Below are 19,606 nucleotides of genomic sequence, written 5' to 3'. Positions count from 1 at the left end.
GGCTCTGTGCGAGGATCTTTTCATGGAACATGAAACATTATTGCTTTCTCAGCCAGCCAGACATGGAAATTTTGGGGAGCGTCCCTCCCCTCATTTCTTCCCTTCTACCTTTATTCCTTTCTTGTAACATGATGTTGTCACAGGCAGGCAAAGCATATTGAAAACTGTGGCTTTGAAACATTCAATGTCTAAGGACTGATACTGTGAAATGAAAGGAAAAATGAAAACACATCTTAGTAAAACAAGCACAGCATCTGTATTGATTCTTATAAGGCACTGAAGTAAAGCTGTTTATGAAAGCCACCCTTGAAAGTGATGGGGTAGCTAGAGGAGTATTCAGGGAAATAACTATTCCAATTACATGTTTATGGAATGAATTCTTTTACTACACTCATTCTTTCAATCTTTATAACTCCTAACAGGAGAGAAAATAACTCCCTTTCCTTTAATGCTCCCCTAAAAAAGTAAATTAGGTAAAGCTATACTGAATAAGTGAAAATGAATAAAATTAAAATTAAGGTAGCAGAATAAAATTAAATAAAGAGAGGGTAAGTGACAAAAGGTAACAGATTACACACTTGGTAAGGTAACTGAATCCCAAACCAGCTAGAAGCTGGCAAGGTGGAAGTTGAGCACCCACCCAGCTCAAGGGTTTAATTTTCATCATAGTGGTTACCTATCTAATAATCAAGAGAAATTAGGCTGCAAGGAGCAATTTGCTTTACTAGCCCCACACAGTGGTTGGTCAGAAACTTCCAGTTCAAGTGTAGAATATCTATAAATTACTTAAAAACTACCCTTTTTCTCCATTACTTGTCTCCTGAGCTAGAACACAATTACACTAGTCCACTGACTTCTAATTTCCAGGTTAGGTTCTTGCCAATAAAATAGCCATAAGGAAGTACAAAATGGGAAGAAAGAATAGGAACACATTTTCACAACATCTAACACCGTCTACTTCATAATGTACATATAGCTTTGTAGGTGAAATTCTACCATATCTAATGAAGCTAAAATCTGGCATACTGTCTAGCACTTTAATCAAAGTATGACCTATTATGATGATTATAATAGTGGATTTACAGTTCAAGAATGACTATATAAAAGCAGTAAAATAAAAGCATTTTCAACAAACATGCTAGAATTTCCACATTCAGTTGAAGTAGTCACCAAGAGAAATTGTATTTCTAATAAAGTGTCCCCACTGCTTAAAACATTTTGGTAACATCCTCTTTAAACCCAACTTAAAAATCATTTATGAAAATAATTATTACTTTATCTTAATAATTAGGATTTTTATTCTCCAGCAGATTTAATTCTTACCTACACTTACTTTTAATATAAAAGTTAGTTTACAAATATTATTAAATGAATGATGTTAATAAACACTTTCTAAGATACTATCTTGTATGCTTTTCAAATATAACAAAATGGTAGGTATGGGGCTACATGTAATTCAAAAATATGTTCTAATAATATTTTTAAATAAGGAAACTTCATATAGAAAATATGGAGTCTAACTTCTCTTGAAAATTAAAAAAGATGTAGCAGCACTAGGCGAGTATTCTCTCTTAGTAACCATTGGTGAGAGCTGAACAAAAGCTGATCCCTTTAGAAGAGGAAACATATTTTTGCTTTAATCCCTGCTTAACCAATATACACAAACACACTGACATCGGTGGACTCGACTCATCGTGGTATGCCAGTTAATTTATATAGGTAAAACTAAGTAGGCATTTTGGGTGGCCAAATCTCCAACTCATCTCATTGCTAGATGGACCATCCTTGCCTTGTATAACTCGGATGTGGCCTTAAGATAAAATGGTTAGGGCAGAAACTTATGAACTGGCATGCCCTTCACCATGGCTGGACACCAGCTACGAGGCAATATTCCAGGCAGAGTTTGGAATTGCTTTGGTTCTTGAGAAAAGACAACAAAGAGCAGAATCACAGTCCATAACAAATGGGCAGGGTAAGTGAGGGGGAAAAAATCTATGTTGTAACCCACCGTGAGGTGGGACTACTACATGTTCTAGACAGGAGTGTCCAACCTTTTGGCATCTCTGGGCCACACTGGAAGAAGAGTTGTCCTGGACCATGCATTAAATACTGGGACACATAATCACACAAAAAAATCTCATAATGTTTTAAATAAATTTACGATTTTGTGTTGGGCTGCATCCACAGCCGCTCTGAGCTGCATGCGACCCACCGGCGGCAGGTCGGAGCCTACCCTGACTGACACGCATTTAAATGACTCCCCTGTCCTCCGTAAGAAACTGAGTGCGTGACCCGTGCTTTTGCTGTAAGTTCTCCTCTAATTTTTAGAATGTGAAAAACTGAAGCTCAATAAGGTTGAAGCTCAATAATTTGTTCAGAGATGAGATGATAAAATCACTTTTTGCATCCAGGTCTATCTCTTTATGCACTTACTTTTATTTAATTCCTTACTCTCCTATACGGTAATATGATTAAAATGTTTGTCATTATTTTTATTTCTCAGTACAATTAGTAAAATATTGGCTTTGAAATTTACTGGTTTCTGAAATATCTAATCGAAGTAGATAACCTGATTCGATAAGAAATTTCCCAGCCCTGGCTGGTGTAGCTCAGTGGATTGAGCGCGGGCCTGCAAACCACACGATCGAGGTTCAATTCCCAGTCAGGGAACAAGCCTGGGTTGCAGGCCAGTTCCCAGCAGGGGACTCATGAGAGGCAACCGTACATTGATATTTCTCTCCTTCTCTCCTTCCCTTCCTCTCTAAAGATAAATAAATAAAATCTTTAAAAAAAAGAAATTTGCTAAATGTAATGACCCTTCTTTAACAGATTTTTTTAGAAATCATATAAAATGCATGTTAATATATAATAATTCAATAGTATGGGTTTAGTTTATAAACATACTCTGCACCACTTAAAATAATTTTAAAGCATATTTATTGTTTTCCATACAACTCACACACTTATCAATATTTAAAAGACCCAAAGGCAAAGTAATAAATTTGGCTTTTTTCCCCTCACCATAATGAGAAATATATCTTAATAGAGAAATTTTAAAATTTTTTTATACAGCATTTAGTTGTTGGAATTTATAGTTCCAGGAAAAAATAATTAACCAGCAAAATCAAAACAAACAAAGTCATTAGTATATCAAACAGTTTCCAATAATATAGTAAGTGGAAAACAAAAACTGACCAGAGAACACCCTGCTCTAAAACAGATGTCTACTGTAGTACAGTTTACTTCAAATAACTCTAAGCCCATTAAGAGCACTTTTATATATATATATACAAAAACATAGTAAAACAATATAGTATTTATGGCAATAACAAATTAAGAGCTGTCATAATATATGTGACTTAAATACCCCCCCAATGATAAAGTGGCTTCTTATTCCTTAAACATAAAAATTCTGCTCTTCATTGTAGAAAGATGAAATCTTCGCAAAAGGCACAGTCTTATCTGCAAGAAAAATAAAACACCATTAAATGCTCATCCTGTAATAAATTTGATCATATTTTAAAATATTCCCAAACATTTCAAGTGGCAAGAAGATAATGAAAGTACTTAATCTAAGGGAATTATAATGAATGACACCAATAAAAGAGATGATGGCTTTGTCTATATTAATTATATCAGATACTATAGTTTACATTGTAATTCTAATTTTTTCAAAGGGATTTTATATGTAACGAGTGTGGGTAATTAAAGAATAGTTCAGCCCTGGCTGGTGTAGCTCAGTGGATTGAGCACAGGCCTGTGAACCAGAGGATTGCGGTTCCATTCCCAGTCAGGGCACATGCCTGGGTTGCAGGCCAGTTCCCTGCAGGCCAACTCCCAGCAGGGGACGCACAAAAGGCAACCATACATTGATGTTTCTCTCCCTCTCCCCTTCCCCTCTAAAGGTAAATAAATAAATAAAATCTTAAAAAAAAGAATAGTTCATAGTTTTACCAAGTTACACTCTCATATAATATCCATAAATGACTTTAATTGACTTAAGTATAAAATACAGTTATTTGTTTCTATAATTTCTGTAAATACAATTCTTAATCGATTGTATTTCTAGATCTTCAGAAAGAAGAATCAACTGAAGCAGCAGGCCTAGAAGTATATACTCTACTAAATAAAAAAATTGCTTCTAATATTTGTAACACAGTAACAGAATTCATCCAAACCAAAAATAAGGTCTTCCATAAACATATAATGGAGAGAGTTTGCTCATTTTCTTCCTTTATTGACTAGTTTATGGTCAAAAGAATTCCTACTTTTATCACATACATTTTTATAGACCTTAATTCTAATTATACACCAGGCTTTACTGTTACTTAATTGAAATCATAGCTTCTAAGAAACTTCTGCTACTTAGAGCTAGTACAACCAAAGGCATTTAGGCAAACTAAAAGAATAACCATAGGTATGCTAATTTGACGAACTTAATCTTTTACAATCACCAACATTTACAAATACATGGGAAATATGTTTGAGAATGAATAATGCCCTCTTCTCACTTGCTGTTTTATTTAAATCTTTAGTAAGCAATCTATAATAAACCTCTAGATTGTTATAGGCTAATGAGATTCTTAATATATTTTAATTTGGGGGTAATTTAAGCTTTTTCAAAAAGAAGTTGAAGGTTAGTAACACACAATGAATACGCAGTCCTCATTTTATACAATCCTTTCCCTTTTAGCCTTTGCTTCTGCCTTGACATCTCTCAACTGAACAACTGAACAACTTCAACAGATTGGACCTTAGTTTATTTCTAACTCTAATTCATGTTTACGAGGTCAATGAAATCATTTTCCTAGAAAATAAATTTCATGCGATTACTCCTTCACTCCAAAGCAGTGGATGATTTGTGACCATTTTTACAAATAGCAAAACCCAAATCCTTAATATGTTGCTTTTTAACATGTTCTTCTTGATTTGGTCCCAAAATCTGACTGATTTGCTGTGATCCTTTCACATATCATGTGTTCTGTAGCAGCTCACAACATGCACAAACTCTTGCCAGGACATTCCTTGACTGATGTTTTCAGCTCTGCTTGAAGTAATACTCTTAATTTGAATCTCATGCATTTTTTAAAAAATATTTTATTTGTTGATTATTTTTAGACAGAGGGGAAGGGAGGAAGAGAGAAACATCAGTGTGTGGTTGCCTCTTAAGTGCCCCCACCAGGGAACTGGCCTGCAACCCACACAAGTGCCCTGACTGGGAATTGAACCGGTGACCCTTTGGTTCCCAGGCCTGTGTTCAATCCGCTGAACCATACCTGCCAGGATAAATCTCTTACATATTTTTAAAAATAACTATGACCCAATTATCACTTCCTCAGTGAAATCTCCTAGATTTCTACCCTAACTCAGTTTCTCGGAGATCTCAGAGCAATTTGAAAAATGTAGTGCATTTATTAGCATGGTACAGGGTAAGAAACCCAAGAGTTCCCGATGCCTGGAATAAATATATGTATTCATTGAATATATACATACCCTGGCTGGTGTAGCTCAGTGGATTGAGCATGGGCCTGTGAAGCAAATGGTCACCGGTTCAATTCCCAGTCAGTGCACATGCCTGGGTTGCAGGCCACGTCTCCAGTAGGGGACACATGAGAGGCAACCACACATTGATGTTCCTCCCCCCCTCTTTCTCCTTCCCTTCCCCTCTCTCTAAAAATAAATAAATAAAAATATTTAAAAATATATATATATGTAGGTGTGTGTTTGTGTGTGTATGTATGTGCATGTATGTGTGTATACGGCTAGTAGATCAGAGAAGATTGGAGATGCACCCAGGAATACACAGTGTAATTTGTGTGGAGCTGTTAATAAGAGGCTTTTGGCAGAAGAAGCAGTGATAGCGGCTAAGCCCCCGGACCAAGCAGGCCTGCAAGTGTACCCTCTCCTATGCATGGTACTATATATACTTCACAATTCTAAAATACATATTTCATATTTTATCATCTTTGAATTTGTAATTCATCTCCCAATTGATGGTATCTTAGAATTGTGTCACACAGGTGTTGCCCTTATGTGAAGAAAACTGACTGAAGCTCTTTGTATTGTTATTTCCACTGAATTATTATTATAGGGGATGAGTTCAATAATGTTTAAAATGCCTTCAAAATATAGTATCATGAGTCATCAGTGAAGCAAAAGTTATATATGTAGAAAGCTATGAAAGAGCTATAATTTGATGTCATTACACAAATGTCTGTCACTAAAACAGTGGGGTCAATTCCATATTTTTGCCAAAAAACATTTATTTTAAATGGAAAGATAAGGATATTTTATATGGGTAGACATAGCTTTGTTAATTTCTGTTCTAAAGGAGACTATTACACGCCAAGAAATGCACATGACGGCAGAAGAAATTGACAAATACTTTAGTTGTATTGAAAGGCTGCCATACATGATTCCTATATCAAGTAAAAATATCATGCTATTGTTTAATAATTAAATTGACAGTATTTTTTCTTTCTTAGTACTACAGCGTAAAATTAATGTCTTAGAGTAAATGCCTAATATTGCAAATCTCCACAGAACTTAGATCAACTTGGAGTAAAAGAAGGGAAAGCATGGAGAATCTTTAACTGATGATGTTTAAATCTTGAACTGACAATGTTTAAGCTGGAAATAACTACTGCAATTGACAAGTTGAAGTTCTTCACCATTAGAATTTAAGATGCAAAAAGAATTAGAACGTTACATCCTTGCTCAACTACATGCTATGTTGGTGACATGCAGAACCGGTACAAACAAAACTACTTCAAATGTACAGTGACATGGGAAAACATACAACCTCAACACTTAATGCCTTGATGGCTTACAAATCGTAAGGTTTAATATCTCAAACCTAAAGATAAGATTAAATGTCAAACGTTCTGTGCTCTATCTTAATAATCCTATTTTCCTGGACACCTCTTACTTCCCTGTCAAACTGCTATTCATGAACAACAACTCCTCAGCATCATGCCTTCCTGTGTTTAGGAACACCCAAACCCAGATTTTCCTCTCTTCCCAGTTACCCAATTTAACCTCTGAAAATACTTTGAATAACTATGGCTGTCTACTCAACCTTTAATCACTCTTTGTAGTTTGCTAAGAAAAATATTTTTCTTTCTTTTTTTGGTGAGTGAAGGGCAGCAGAAGGGGGTATGAAAGTCTTATGGGAGGAAGGGGGCAGTTCTGCGAAGCTGTGATTTCCTGATAAACAGGTAGACATGGCGTGGTCCCTGCCCACCACTGTCTTTCTGCTTGTAACATGGTTGTAATGGATAGAACTACAGCAGCCGTATGAACCAGGACAGGAAAACATGAGGAAATGTTTGAGAAAGTTGTATAGATGTAGACACAGTCATCCAATAGCCATTGAATTGATGCCAGGGGCCAGCTACTACAGACTTCTTAGAACGTGGGGAAAATGTTTGAGTCTTTGTAATTCCAGGTTCTCTATGACCAGCAGTGAAAATTAGTCAGACTTAGAGAAGCATAGATTGGTAGTTGACATGAGCTGAGAGAAGAGTTGCTATTCAGCTGTAATAAATACCAGTTAATGCAAGATGAACACATTCTAGAGATATGTTGAACAACCTTGTGCCTATGGTTAACAATACTTACTGTGCACCTAAAATTAAGAGGGTTGATCTCATGTTAAATATTCTTTCCACAATAAACAAATGTCATGACTTCTGTGAGGTAAAACAAGTGCGTAATATTAACATATTTTACAGAAAACCTAAGTTTGAGTATTTTTCAAGCTTCAAGATTCTACAATGATACAATAATTTTAAAAAGATATTCTTTTCAAGAAAACTTAAAAGTCAACTTGGAAATCTGAAACTATCAAAATGGTTATAAAAGCAAATCAAATTTGAAAGGAAAAACTATCCTAGTGCAGTTAAGAACACTGTTATTTTTTGTTCATTTAAATAAATTTGCAAATACTAGATTCCTGGAGTCTTGTCTTTTCCCATGTCTTCCTGTAGTAGGTATAATGCCTGTGGATTTTTTAGAATCCACACACAATCTCAGTGCACTGGGAAAGGTTAATGCCTTAAGAGCTGTGATTAGGGCTTTTCCTGCCCATAAAATGGAGGTCCTGGTTCCTGTATTGTCTTAACCCCGTTCCCATAAATCAGCCTTCAGGGTGGTTATGCTCTGCCACCCATGTTCATCTCTCCCACTACATTCCTTAGGGAGTCGGCAATCCCAACAAACACAGTAGAATATAAATCCTGAACCAAACAAGTAAGCATTTTATTACATAAAGTAAATGCTATGTAAACAGAAACCTATTTTTAAACTATTGTGTAAGAGTTTTCATTTAATACAATTAGTTTACAACAGATCAATCAAACACTTTTGCTATCCTGCACACTAGCCACTTGCCACATCTGGGAATTTAAACTAAAATTTCAATTTATTAAAATTCAATACAATCAGAAATTCAGTTCCTCAATCACATTAGTCACATTTCAAGGGTCACATACGGCTAGGGGCTATCAAATTAGACAGAGCAGCTCCAGACCACGCACTGAGATGAGACAATAGTATGACCAGTTCGGATTTAATGGAAGGTGACTTGACTGGAGGTGGTGAACACACAGTACAATATATAGATGATGCATTATAGAATTGTACACTTGAAATCTATATCATTTTATTAACCAATATCACCCCAATAAATTCAATAAAAATTTAAAAAATTAAATGGTTCTACACTATAAGCTCTATTAAAAAAGAATTTGATGTTACATAGCATCTGTTAAAATCATATACAAATGATTCATGTTCCTATCCAATAAGCATACTGTGATGTCTAATTATTAGTGGAGCAAGACAAACTTTCTTCTAAAATTCAATGTCTGCAGAAAAAGTAAAAAGTACAGAAAATCCCACATGAAGGCTTACCTGGCTAAGTAATGACAAAGACACCACTGTTCCCTTCAGGTGCATCAGCACATCTGAATAACCTTAGTGTTTATTCTGATAATGCCTTGCTTCACATTAAAAGTGGTATTTTAAAAATTAAAACTATGTTCAAATTGATAGTTGTTTAAATAAGATTTTTTAAAATAGGATTTCTTGTTAAACACTTAAAACTGCTTTCTGATTCTGATATGCTGATATTAAAACCCATAAAATATCTTCTGGCTAAGTAACATTGAGTACAAATGCAATGCACACATACAATGTGATATTAAACTTAATGAAACAGAAGTAGCTAAAATGCAAATTTAGGTTTTTCTTTAAAAATTACAAACATGGCAAAACTTATTAAAATAGTCTTGAAGTGATATTACTAGCTTAACTGTTTTACTGTTTAGTAGAAATCAAACAAAACAGCAAGAAAGCATTGTTCCCATTTTTTGTCTTTTAAAGCAGTGTTTCAAAAATGCATTTCTAGAGGCTAGTTATGAGTATTTGTTTCCAGTAATTTTGAATTGTATTAAATATATAAAATATTTCACCTAAGAAAAATGAAGGTAATTTTTAGTCAGTATATACTCTCAGATTCCTCATCAAATTTTTGGTCTGAGAGGGCTAAAATAGTTAAAGAACTTGTATTTCTTTTTTCGTTTTTTAACTCCTTAATGCAAAATGTTTCCATAACTAAACAAAAGAAATACCTCTACTTAAAAATCAGGATATCAATAATAAATTCAAGGTAGGTTATATTAACCAGGGTGGTCAAGTTATTTTTTTTCCACAACCTACAAATTTTCCCAACTTGACTGTATTAACCTCAATGCTTAATTACTAAGTATAGTGATAATGGTGGTTGCTAACTCTTTAAAATCCATTCAATCCCCCAAGATAATTCTGAGCTAACGATGGTACTTTGATTTTTCTTCCCAGGGTTTGGTTTAGAAATCACATGACCAATGATATGGAAAACAAAAACAAGTAACAGGAAGGAAGTCATTTCCAAAAAACAAATCTATTAAGAGTTTTGGGGGAAACTTTTCTCATTTCTAAGAGAGATGTAAGAAAACTAGTCCCTAACTTCCATTGAAAGTTAGCATTCTGGGTGTGATTATAGAAACTACTTGCATCATCCTATTATTAGCCTAAAATTGAAGCCAATACATGAAAATGGGCAGAACCATTGGGTTCGTGGAGGAAAGGAGTCAGAGCCCTGATACACTGTGCCTGGAGTCAGCCCCCTCTGTGACATCCTTCTACATGAAATAACAAATTCTCTCTAGGAAATTTACATTAAAGCATATATTGCCAGTTTCATGTTGTCCAACCTAATAAAAAGGAACAGTGAAAAAATTACCTCCAATCCTAATTACAAATTACAATCATGATTAGAATTTTGATATACTAAAAGGCATGTTAAAAACATCCCTCTCAAAAAGAGCTAACTACAAAAGGATAAATTTATACTGTGATAAAATTGTAAGCAAGGAAATCCATTTACATCTCTGGAAATGACTTGCTTCCTGTTATTTTGTGGATAGAATTTAGAAAATGAGGAGGAACTAATTTTAGAAAGCACTTAAACAATGAAGGCAGCATCCATAGGAGATGATGCAACAAGAATTACCAGCAGTTATAATGTGCACTAATATGATTCTGTATTGCAATTGGCATGGTAAGCAAAACAAAACATTTATAATCCTCCTTTTTAGGGTCTTCATTTGAAAATGAGTAATAGCAGGTACTGGTATAGATAACAAAATGAATAGAATTTATAATTATTATCTTCATAGATATAAATCGAATAAGTATTTGATAAATGGAATGAGATTGTGCAGGAAAGAAGTCTAACTCATTTAATCTAGCTGAGCCTCAGTTTTCCTATCTTTAAAATGAAAGCAACAGCAAATACTCCACAAGACTGTCTTGATTTCATATAGTGCATGTAGGAAACCTAGTACAATGTCTGGTACATCCTGAGCTGAAGTAGGTATTTACTAACAAGTGACTATTAAATCACCCTATGGCAGTTCTGTTACTCAGATCTCTGCCCAGGCTTCTCCCTGTTCTCAGTAACAGGACCCTGGACCTTATCCCTCTAAAGGCATTTGACCACCATCATCCATGCCATGGTTTCTCCTACCATTTATATGGCTGTTCTGGGGAGCCCTGGTGAAAGTTTTCTTTCAGGACCCCCAAAAACCTTTAGTTTAGTCTCCATATAAGTATTGATTTTTCACCTTTATTGGGAGAAACCAATAACATTATACATGATTATCATGTGTTATTGAAGTGAGTCACAATAAGATCTATATGCATCTTTCCCATAAGATAAATTTGAACAGTTAAATAAATTGATGTCATAATATATGTTTAATCGTTACTAACAACATCAGATCAGAGAGAGCTACTCACTGAATCAGCTTCAAATGAACTAAGGAATTTGGACTGTATATCCCTGCACAGAAAATAATCTCTAAGTTACAGAAGGTGAGGATCATTGGTAAATATGGAACAAATATTGAAGGTGGAAAGTCATTATTTTGCAACTATAATAGTAAAGATCGGAACAGGCAAAAATGATGAATGAGTGCTAAACCTGGGGGGAATTTTAATGAGAAGCAGAATATTGTCATGATTTAGTATATCTCCTTATTAGTTGCAAAGGGGAAAAAAGCAGTAACATAACTAGAGACACTGGATAAAATCTAGAATAGGTGCATCAAAATCACCACTAATGAAGGACAGATGAACATCATGCGTCTTCAGATACGGTATCCTGAGAAGGAGGAAGATGATCTGTATAGTATTTCAGCTAAGAATGCATAACCCGAATTTAATTATGATGAAACGCCAGAAAGTCAGATAAACATAAAATGAGGGAGATGCATTCTTTTCTATCTATATTATGAGAGAGAATATACAAGAAAATTACACAAAATATTAATAGGTGAATCTACATAAAAATTATGGGATATTCTTTGTACTACTTTTATTCTTTTAACTTTTCTGAAGACTTTAAATTATTCCCAAACAACAGGTTTTTTTAAAAAGCACAAATACATGCTCTTTGAAGAAACAAAAATCAAACAACATAGAAGAATACAGAAAGAAAACTGAACATAAAAATGAACTGTTAACCTCCACATCTCACCTTTCCTGCACTAGAAGCTAAGTGCCACGAAGTCAGGATTTCTTTATTTATTTTTTTTTCTGTTTTGTTGCTCTAGTGAGTCACAAACACCTAGACCAGTACCTGGCACTGGAAAGTTGTAATATAAATAGCTGCTACATCTTTCATTTTGTATAAATGAATGAATGAATGAATGAATGAATGAATAAAGGGAGTGAGTGAATAGGAAAGCAGTAATAATTTGCTGTTTTTACTTTATCTAGACATCTGTACATGAAAGTTTTTTTTCTAAGATTTTTTTCAAGTAAATATGGTCATACTACTAAAAAATTCAAGATGATTGAGTCAGGACTCTATGGTAATTATCATTGATCACTATCATTGCCCGTGAAATTTGCTTCTCTATTATTATTACCATTCCTCCCTCCTTTACCCTCAAAACACAACACCTAAATCTAGTTGATAATACTGTTGAAGCCTCTTAAATAATTTACCCCTTTCTACCTCTCTTGCTCTCACTCTAGTACTGGACACCCCATATACTTGTACCATCTAACTAGTCTTCTGAGTCACTTGATTCCTTATCTTAACTCTTCTGCAATGTACTATGAAATAAAAAATTTTAATACGCCGTTGATTGTGTTTGTTCTAAAATGTTCCAGCCCTGGCTGGTATAGCTCAGTGGGTTGAGCATGGGCCTGTGAACCACACAATTGTGGTTCGATTCCCAGTCAGGGCACATGCCTGGGTTGTGGGCCAGTTCCCAGCAGGGGACTCATGAGAGGCAACCATACATTGATATTTCCTTCTTTCCTTCCCTTTCCCTCTAAAGATAAATAAATAAATAAATAAATCTTTAAAAAATAAATAAATAAAATGTTCCAAGTGGCTTTCATAACTTGTAATTTCTAACTCATTAATATGGATCATGATCTGCCTTTTGATTCTTTGTTCTGCATTACCTATCACTTTCTTTAGTATCCAAAGCTCAAAAATCATTCATTCATTTATTCATTGTCACACACGGTAATATAGCATCTATTTAACTTTTTCTAGTCCCTTAAATGTTCTACACTCTCTTTTGCTTCTGGTACTTTGTGCCTCCTGTTCTTTTTCCAATTCCCACCCAAATATCCACTTTTCATTTTGTTAATTCCTACTAATTTTTTCAGGTCTCAATTTATATATCACTTCCAAGAGGACTTTCTGGACTATTAGCTTTTGATTAAGTGTTCTATGCCCCTGATATAAGTTCTTATACCACCCTATACTTATTCTTTCTCCATTTATGTAACTCTGAATAATGTGTAGCTCCCTAATAGAATGCAAGATTCATGAACAGTGGGGTATAAGAGTGGGGTAAATATTAGAGGAAGGTCTGTGATGAGCCAGGATGCAGACTAAAAGATAGCGATGGGTAATTGTATCTTAATAAAGCTGACCCCTTCTTTATGCCTCTCCTCTCTTCATCTCTCCTAGGCCACTTTCCACCCTACTACAAGAAGTGTTATCCTGCCCTGGTCAGGTGGCTCAGTTGGTTGGAGCACCTTCCTGTATAACAGAAGGTGGTGGATTCGATTACCAATTAGGGCACATCCCTAGGTTGGTGCATGTATGGGAGACAACTGATCCATGTTTCTCTCTCACATGGATGTTTCCCTCCCAGAACCCTGGTTCCTTCCTCTCTCTCTAAAAATTAATAAAAAAATATATCCTTAGGGGAGGACTTAAAAAAAAGATGTGTTATTCTACACACAAAACTGATAATCTGATTAGGTACACTCCAAACAGCATCGATAGTTCTCCGATGACAGCAATGTAACACCAAATTCCTTGGTAGATCACAAAACGTGTATTTCCCTCAAAAGGACTTGTGTGCCTGTGTCCTTCACAGCTAGTCCTCCCAAACCTACCTGTAGAAATACATGTGCACACACGACAGGCTATATTCTGGACATTTTCTTCTGCACTTCCTGAGCTACCATCTTCCACAACTACTAAACTTTAGGTAGTGGCTTCTACCTACAACCAACTTTGTCTTTAGTCAAGCCTACTTGAAATATATTAATCGGGGTTCAAATTCAGTTCCTCTTTGGAAACTACCCTGACTTCCTAAGTTAACAACTTCCTTTTTGGTCTTCCCTTTTAGTGCATGTATAGGAGAGGCACCCACATACACTTAGTTTTTAAGAATACTGCAAATACTATACTTTTTAAATACTGTAAAAATTAAAAGAAATCAATAATTATATGTAAGTGAGACTCCACTACCATCTCATTCGATGGGAACCTTCTATAGGGTGAGCCCAAAATCACAGAAATGATGTACCATTCCTCCTGTCAGTCTGCTTCCAACTGTATTTTATATTATTCTTATTGCAATTTCTAATGTATCAAGATAAGTCTTTGTTACACACAATAGTTCTTAAATGCTGCCAGCCACTTTCTCTGGTTCACACTGGAGAAGCAGAGAGCCACTGGCAATCTTTGACTTAATAGGAATTGTATAATACTTCACAGGCAGTTTAAGGGCTTTTCAGAATGTATATTCAAATATTCTAAATTTTTATGTAATGTATTTTATTCAGGTTAGTTTTCGCTAGGAGACTGAGTGTTTAATGAACAGATGTAGTTGCTTTGTTAATGTTTACACATCCAATCTCTGACACTATTCTAACTGTACAACTGACATTTCAAATATGCATTTTTATTTAATGAACTACCAGCAACTAAAAGGTCATACAGATATACTTTCATAGACATATTATTATTGAGTCCTTTTTCTGAAATCCCAGATTTCTGTACTCTGCATTTGTGCCTCATTATAACTCCTTTATCAAAATAACTACCCCTCTATCCAAATGTCCTCTCCTATTGAAATGAATCTTTATTGCATCCTTCCTTCATTCATCTGCATTGAAAGAAATTCTATATTCATATAATTTCACTTATCCAAACTTCTTAGGAAAGATCTTAACACTCAGTAAGGCTACATCTGAGAAAAGACATAGCTACACTACAAGGCTACACTACCATCAGTTCCACAGTTTTGCCAGGAAATACCGCAGAGTTAACCCAGACTAACACCAAAATACCTTCAAAATGCAATGATAAAATCAACTCTACTATCTCCCTTGGACACACTCACACACTTAATAAACATTACCAGGATACAGCGGTTAAAAGAGCATATCTGAGCAAGATGTACAATAAAGATTTCTTTGGAGAATGGTATTCTATTGTTCATGTTTATTTTAATAAAACAATGTGAATGTGAACTATTGTAATAAAACAATGTGAACTATTTTAATAAAAGAATGTGAATGTGAGTGGGGACTACAAAGAACTTCATTAAAAGAACTGAGTGAAAGTTTTTAGGATAAAAACTAAACATTAAATAAAATTCTACTTTATTTTTCCAATTTATGGTCAAGGACCCACCTCCTGAGTCACGAAATTAAACCGCTCAGCACTCACCTTCGAGGATGATTGGCATCGAACAGTGTGTTGTCATCATCCTCATCATCTTGTTCTAAAGGTGTCAGTTCCATGTTTTCTATGTTAGTGTCCAGAACTCCGTATCTCCTAGTCTTTCGATTTCTTCTTCGCATCCTATTAAAGACATATATTAATGAATAAAAATTATTTGAATATGGTGCAGAGGATCCTTATATTTATTTGCAAATTAAGAATTAATTATCCCCTCTCTTCCTGACACAGGAGACTCTCAATATGAGAATAAGTACATTTCAGAACTTCAGCCTAGGTTATTTATGAAACAGAGCCTACTCCCACTCACCATTTCCTCTGTCTGACATCCCCTCATCCCTCTGTCAAGTTCGGTGTTGACTGATCCTCCTTTAAGCCTTAGTTCAGGTATCATATTTTTACTAGTCCAAGCCTCTAGTCCAACCTTCTCCCCACCTTTCCCTTGCATTCTTACCACCATACAGGATTATGCGCTTTCAGCCCCACTAGGAAATGATATGTGCATATGTACTCCATTCCCCACTGGGTACTTCCAACCCTGGTTGTAGAGCAGAACTACGTGGGGCATTTTAAAAAGCTCCATCTTTAGGCCATACCACCTAAAGTCAGAATTTCCAAAAACAGTAACTAAACATCAATATTTTGTTCAAGTTCTATAAGTGATTCCAGCTTCCTAGATCAGTGGTTCTTTTTTTTTTTTTTAAGATTTTATTTATTTATTTATCTTTAGAGGGGAAGGAGAGAGGGAGAGAAACATCAATGTATGGTTGCCTTTTGTGCGCCCCCTGCTGGTAGTTAGCCTGCAAGGAACCAGCCTGCAACCCAGGTATGTGCCCTGACTGGGAATCGAACCGCGACTGTCTGGTTCGCAGGCCCGTGCTCAATCCACTGAGCTACGCCAGCCAGGGCTAGATCAGTGGTTCTTGAAACGTGGTTTCCTGGATCAGCAGAATCACAAACACCTAGAACTATTAGAAACACAAACCTTCATGTCCATCCACACCTAGTAAATAAGAAATTTTGAACCTGGAAACCCAAAACACACCATTTAACAAACACTCCATGTGAGTTTGATGCATGCAAATTTTGAGAACTACTGTCCTAGAGCAATGGAAATATTTTAGGATGCTAAATGTTATCTGTATACATATGAAAAGGTCTCATGTTTGAAAACCATAATCTCAGCTTCTCTCAAATAACTTGTTCTTTTCCTTTAAATTCTTTACTGATTTGCATTTATATATGCTTACATATATGACTGTTAATTTGCCTGTCTTTTCCACTACATCCCCTGAGGGCAGCAACCATGACTGTCTAGCTCACCACTGTATGACTACAATACATCTAGTACAGTGTGTGGCTGATTAACACACACTTTAAGTGTTTGTTGAGTGTCTGAGTGGTATCATAGCAATGCCTAAGTAATTTTTTACGCAACAACCTTAACTCCACACAAAGGAACGTGTGTCACACAAATATCTATGGCAGTTTAAAAACAATAGAAGGTATTTCAGCAAGTAATGGCAAATAAGTTTACTTAAATTGTGATTCATTTAGTTGGATGTAATTAAGTATAACAGGAAATTCTACGACTATGGCATCAACTATAAAAAGCAAAACAAACCTCTGCAAACATTTCTCAGAAACCCTGAGAAATGAACTGTTCTACACATACAAACATACACTCAGGAAATACTAGAGTCTTACTGAGTATCAGGCATTGTGCTCGCTTCTGGGTATGAAGTACCTGGGCTCAGTGATAAAAATTCCAAAAACATGACTATTCCGGGATAAAAATCAAGATAATTCCCACTAATCACCATCTATAGATCTATCGTTATGCCCACTCAAAGGTACTGAAACAGAAAACACAGACTTAAGAATAGTACAGTATTTTGCCCTGGCTGGTGTGGCTCAGTGGATTGAGTACTGGCCAGTGAACCAAGGGGTCGCTGGTTCGATTCCCAGTCAGGGTTATGGGTCAGGTCCCCCATGTGTTGGTGTGGGAAAGGCAACCACACATTGATGTTTCTCCCCTTCTCTTTCTCCCTCCCTTCCCCTTTCTCTAAAACTAAATAAAATCCTAAGAGAAATAGTACAGTATTTAAATCTACAAATGTAACCAAAGAAAAAGTTAATACTAATATAAGAACTAGCAATGTAAGGTAGACTGATAATAGCATAAGCTGGTCTTTCTTATTTGGTGAAAAATTCAACATTTAGATTATTAATTAACAAGCATGTATATTTATTTGTGTGAATGCCTGTATCTGTGGGTATGTGTGCACATACACACACATACTCACACATGTGCCATGTAAACCGGAGGTTTAAACTTTTTTCTGTAAAGGATCAGATAGTAAATATCTTAGACTCTGCAGATCATAGTGTCTGTCACATAGTCAATTAATCAATTTGTTGTTTTGATTTCTAACAATCTTTTAAAATATGAAAAAAAAATTTTGGCTCACAGGCCTTAAAATAAAGTTCAGTGAACTAAATTTACCCTATGGATCACCATTTGCCAACCTCTGATTTAGATTTATGAAAGTAATTCTAAATCTAATTCTAAATTCTAATTCTGACAGAAAAACTAAGAACAGAAATGATAAAAATAATGACTCTGGAATTAGAAATAAAAAAAGTACAAGGGTGTTATGGTTCACTATTGGTTCTTCTGAACCACATGATTTAATAACACTTGCATGTATACCTTGGATTTGAAAAGTTAAGGAAGCTACTTGGCAACAAAAGTTAAGGATATTCAGAGTTATAATTTCTCCTCTTTCCTTTTGCTAGTTTGTTGTTCAATTTTCTAAACCACATGGCTTTCTAAACATTCATCTTCAGTCAACAAAATCTGAAATTAATGTCAAGGGAAATTATTTTTTGAACCAGATTCTTCCAGATTATATATTATGTATCAAACAGTCCATATGTTAATAACCTGGTCATTGCTAGTCACAGGATACCTTGGAATAAGGGCTTCTAACATGTATCTCAGTGGCCACCCTTCTCCACTGTCAAGGTATGCATCACAGCTTGAATAAACTCCCAGTCTTTCAATAGGTGGCCAAACAAATTTGCCTAATAATACGATTTCCTCTCTCTGTGTACAGTGTAAACATTTGACTGGACTTTGTGAGTACTTTTATGTTTATGCTAGCTTGTATTGTTCTTTAATCACGTATATACATATCTTCTAAACATAAATCCAAGCTCTTGAAAATCAAGAAACTACTTCAAATACGAAGATAGTGAGTGCATTATTATACACCAAATGGGGGAATGCAGATCAACTTTAATCAATTTAGTATTTTAATAAATGTTACTAATTTATACAAGAATAAGTCAAATAAAAACTGTATATTGTTTAATACAATTTAAACTTCCAATGAGCTTCCCTAAAAATGTCTTTCCTAAATCCAAACATACAGGCAGTGATGGCAACACGGTCCTGACAGCCCCACAGCCCCAGAAACACCAAACACATTGTAAAAACACACATACATCCCTCTATATGTTGGTTTTTTCAAGGAAGGTCAAAAACACACATAAAACTTTAAAAGCACTGGGCTGATTCAATAAACCATCTACTTAAAATACTAACAAACATTATGTGCAAAAATCAATACAAATAAAAATATACTGAGTATACAGAATATATTATTTTAAGAAATTTACTTTTATTTGTAAATGAATATTCAGAGAGTTATACTTCTACTATGCTTTTCACAGCAAGTGTACAAGAATAGGAACACCAAAATTAGGCAGAGAGGTAGAAACCTTAAATAGACTTCTGTCATAAGCTTTTCTATTATTTTTTATTTTCCAATTACAGTTGACACTCAACATTATTTATATTGGTTTCAGGTGTACAGCATAATGGTCAACTACATAAGTTATGAAATGATGCCACGGTAAGTCTAGCACTTACTTGGCACCACATATAGTTCTTGCAATATTATTGACTATATTCCTACGCTGTATTTACATCCCTGTGACTGTTTCGTAACTGCCAATTTGTACTTCTGCGTCCCTTCACCATTCTCACCC

The 19,606-nt window shown here is 35.1% G+C and overlaps 1 protein-coding gene across 2 annotated transcripts in view; it reads right to left on the bottom strand.

Annotated features, from left to right (window-relative positions):
* Positions 1-3,074: 3,074 nt before the first annotated feature.
* FAM174A (family with sequence similarity 174 member A) overlaps positions 3,075-19,606 on the bottom strand; it is a 30,455-nt gene continuing 13,923 nt past the window's right edge. Inside the window, exons 2-3 of one of the 2 annotated variants that reach the window (XM_037032245.1) lie at positions 15,528-15,673; positions 3,075-3,466 (exon numbers count right to left, since the gene is read on the bottom strand). In XM_037032245.1, the coding sequence (XP_036888140.1) occupies positions 15,535-15,673 (139 nt within the window). In that variant the 3' untranslated portion in view covers positions 3,075-3,466; positions 15,528-15,534. The remainder of the gene's footprint in view (positions 3,467-15,527; positions 15,674-19,606) is intronic. The other variant, XM_037032244.1, reaches the window with a different exon arrangement.

The sequence above is a fragment of the Sturnira hondurensis genome, unplaced genomic scaffold (genome assembly GCF_014824575.4).
Source record: "Sturnira hondurensis isolate 20B ecotype Veracruz unplaced genomic scaffold, ASM1482457v3 Scaffold0021354, whole genome shotgun sequence".
Classification (NCBI taxonomy): domain Eukaryota; kingdom Metazoa; phylum Chordata; class Mammalia; order Chiroptera; family Phyllostomidae; genus Sturnira; species Sturnira hondurensis.
This window is presented reverse-complemented; position numbering and strand designations above follow the sequence as displayed.